The sequence below is a fragment of the Micropterus dolomieu genome, unplaced genomic scaffold, assembly GCF_021292245.1.
Source record: "Micropterus dolomieu isolate WLL.071019.BEF.003 ecotype Adirondacks unplaced genomic scaffold, ASM2129224v1 contig_11074, whole genome shotgun sequence".
NCBI lineage: Eukaryota > Metazoa > Chordata > Actinopteri > Centrarchiformes > Centrarchidae > Micropterus > Micropterus dolomieu.
In genome coordinates, this window is record NW_025740060.1 from 537 (window position 1) to 2,343 (window position 1,807).

The 1,807-nt window shown below is 39.8% G+C and overlaps 1 protein-coding gene across 1 annotated transcript; it reads right to left on the reverse strand.

Moving 5' to 3' along the window:
- Positions 1-379: 379 nt before the first annotated feature.
- LOC123965746 (major histocompatibility complex class I-related gene protein-like) lies at positions 380-1,378 on the reverse strand. The gene is made up of 2 exons (XM_046042117.1): positions 1,002-1,378; positions 380-750 (listed from the first exon to the last, which is right to left on the reverse strand). Exons 1-2 carry the CDS (start codon positions 1,315-1,317, stop codon positions 395-397), a joined length of 672 nt encoding a protein of 223 aa, XP_045898073.1. The 5' UTR covers positions 1,318-1,378; the 3' UTR covers positions 380-394.
- Positions 1,379-1,807: the final 429 nt, after the last annotated feature.

A 1,807-nucleotide genomic window follows, 5' to 3' on the forward strand; every position in this document is an offset into this window, starting at 1 on the left:
TTTAAAAATGTCTGTAATGTTTGTCTACTTTGTTTTAGTTAATTGTGGCATCACATTTAAACACCAAATTCATTTAGATTAAGACATTATGATTTCAGTTAAAATGAGTGTTTTCCCCCTGTGCAGAGAGACAAACTGTTTGTTTATGACAATGTTTTGTAAATTTGGTTCGTACCAATTTAGAAAATTCTAAATATAAGAAATTTGTTGAATGCCACATATTTAATATCACCAGTATGCCTCACAAGAAGTGTTAGCTGATAACAAGGGCTAACAGACAAGTTGAGGCCCGAAAACATAAAATAACTTTAAATTAAGAAAGTTAAAATGTTTGGTTGTTCTTGGACGTCATCAGCTTAAACAACAAAAGGAATCAAGTTGTATTCAGCACAAATCAATAACTGACAACAGAACAAAATGTATTTGTGTCTCCATCACAATTGATTCCAGTCTTACCTTCGTTGGTTCTGATCTTCGCTTTGTCCAGTTTGGTGACGATGTCGTTCTTCACACCAGAGAGCTGAAACACACATTCGTACTTCTCCCAGTCTCCAGATGGAGGTTTCAGGTCAACACTCATCTGGAAGGATCCATCGTTGTTGGGGAGGATCTCTCCGAGGTCCACGTCCTCATGAAGCTCCTCTCCATCTTTCCTCCAGAACATCGTGACTCTGTCAGGGTAGAAACCTGTAGCGTGGCAGCTGACTGGAGAGGAGGGAGTCTTCTGGAGGAGAGACACTGAGGGAAGCTCTGGGGAGAGAGAGAGAGAGAGAGAGAGAGACGTCTGTATCTACGCTTGTACGGTTCAAGTTCAAGTTTCCAGTGAAAGCATTTAAGCAGACTGTTCTTCAGCAGATTTTTTTTTCTTAGGGGAGAGAGGCACAAAGAGAGACCAACAGCAAACATGATACAGATCAACAGAAATGTGTAATTTGAATAATTGTACTGTTTTTAGCAACATCGTTGTGTCCATGAAACTACATCAGGTCATGTGATTCTACCTTTTCTCAGCAGAGAGCTCCTCCCATAGTCCACATACTTCTTCAACCACTCAGGGCAAATCTGGGTCAGGTAGTTTTTTCTCTGTGTTGTCAAAGCTCTGTTATTATCCCACTTGTTTTTGGTGATGAAAGCTTGTGGTGTTGGAGCGATCCATGTCTCTGTCTTCATGTCAAGTGAAATGAAATCTTCTCCATCATAACCAAACTGATCATAACCTTTAACCTCTCCGGTCTCAACGTCCCACTCACAGCCGTATATGTTCTGGAAAACGTGTGCACCTGAGAGAGAGACATAACATAAATAATAACATAACATGAAGTAAACAGAGTGAGATCACAGCTCATCTATCATCAGCTGATATCACATATTCACCACAGATACACGCTGATCCAGAACAGAGGATCTACACCTCCCGCTGTTGGAGTGTGTGTCATGTTATTATATCTCAGTTGGGAATTTAACCTCAATGCAGAATAACTGATGGTGACTTGTGTTAACGTACGCGTTAACAAATGATCTGACATTAGATCTGCATAACAGGTCCCGGCAGATAAGTGAACATTTAAACTATAAAATGCTCACTTCAGTCGGCAGCACCACTGAAATATGTAGAAAGTTAGGAACTTGATAAGCAGAATCCAAACGCATGTTTCTTATCGAATCCACGGTTCTTTGAAACGGTTCATGATACCCAACCGTAGTTAGGATAGGAGTCATCTTCATCTGTGTCTTTATCTTCATGCTTTTTATGTATTTTTATTGACAGATACCTAGATACCAGTAAGATACCATTAAGTTTCCAGTA

Bases quoted from the DNA above. Each gene is read 5' to 3' on its own strand.
- LOC123965746 (XM_046042117.1), bottom strand. From the start codon at position 1,317: ATGTTATGTTATTATTTATGTTATGTCTCTCTCTCAGGTGCACACGTT. The intron at 751-1,001 runs GTAGAATCACAT...CTCTCTCCCCAG, and splicing joins GAGCTCTCTGCTGAGAAAAG to AGCTTCCCTCAGTGTCTCTC.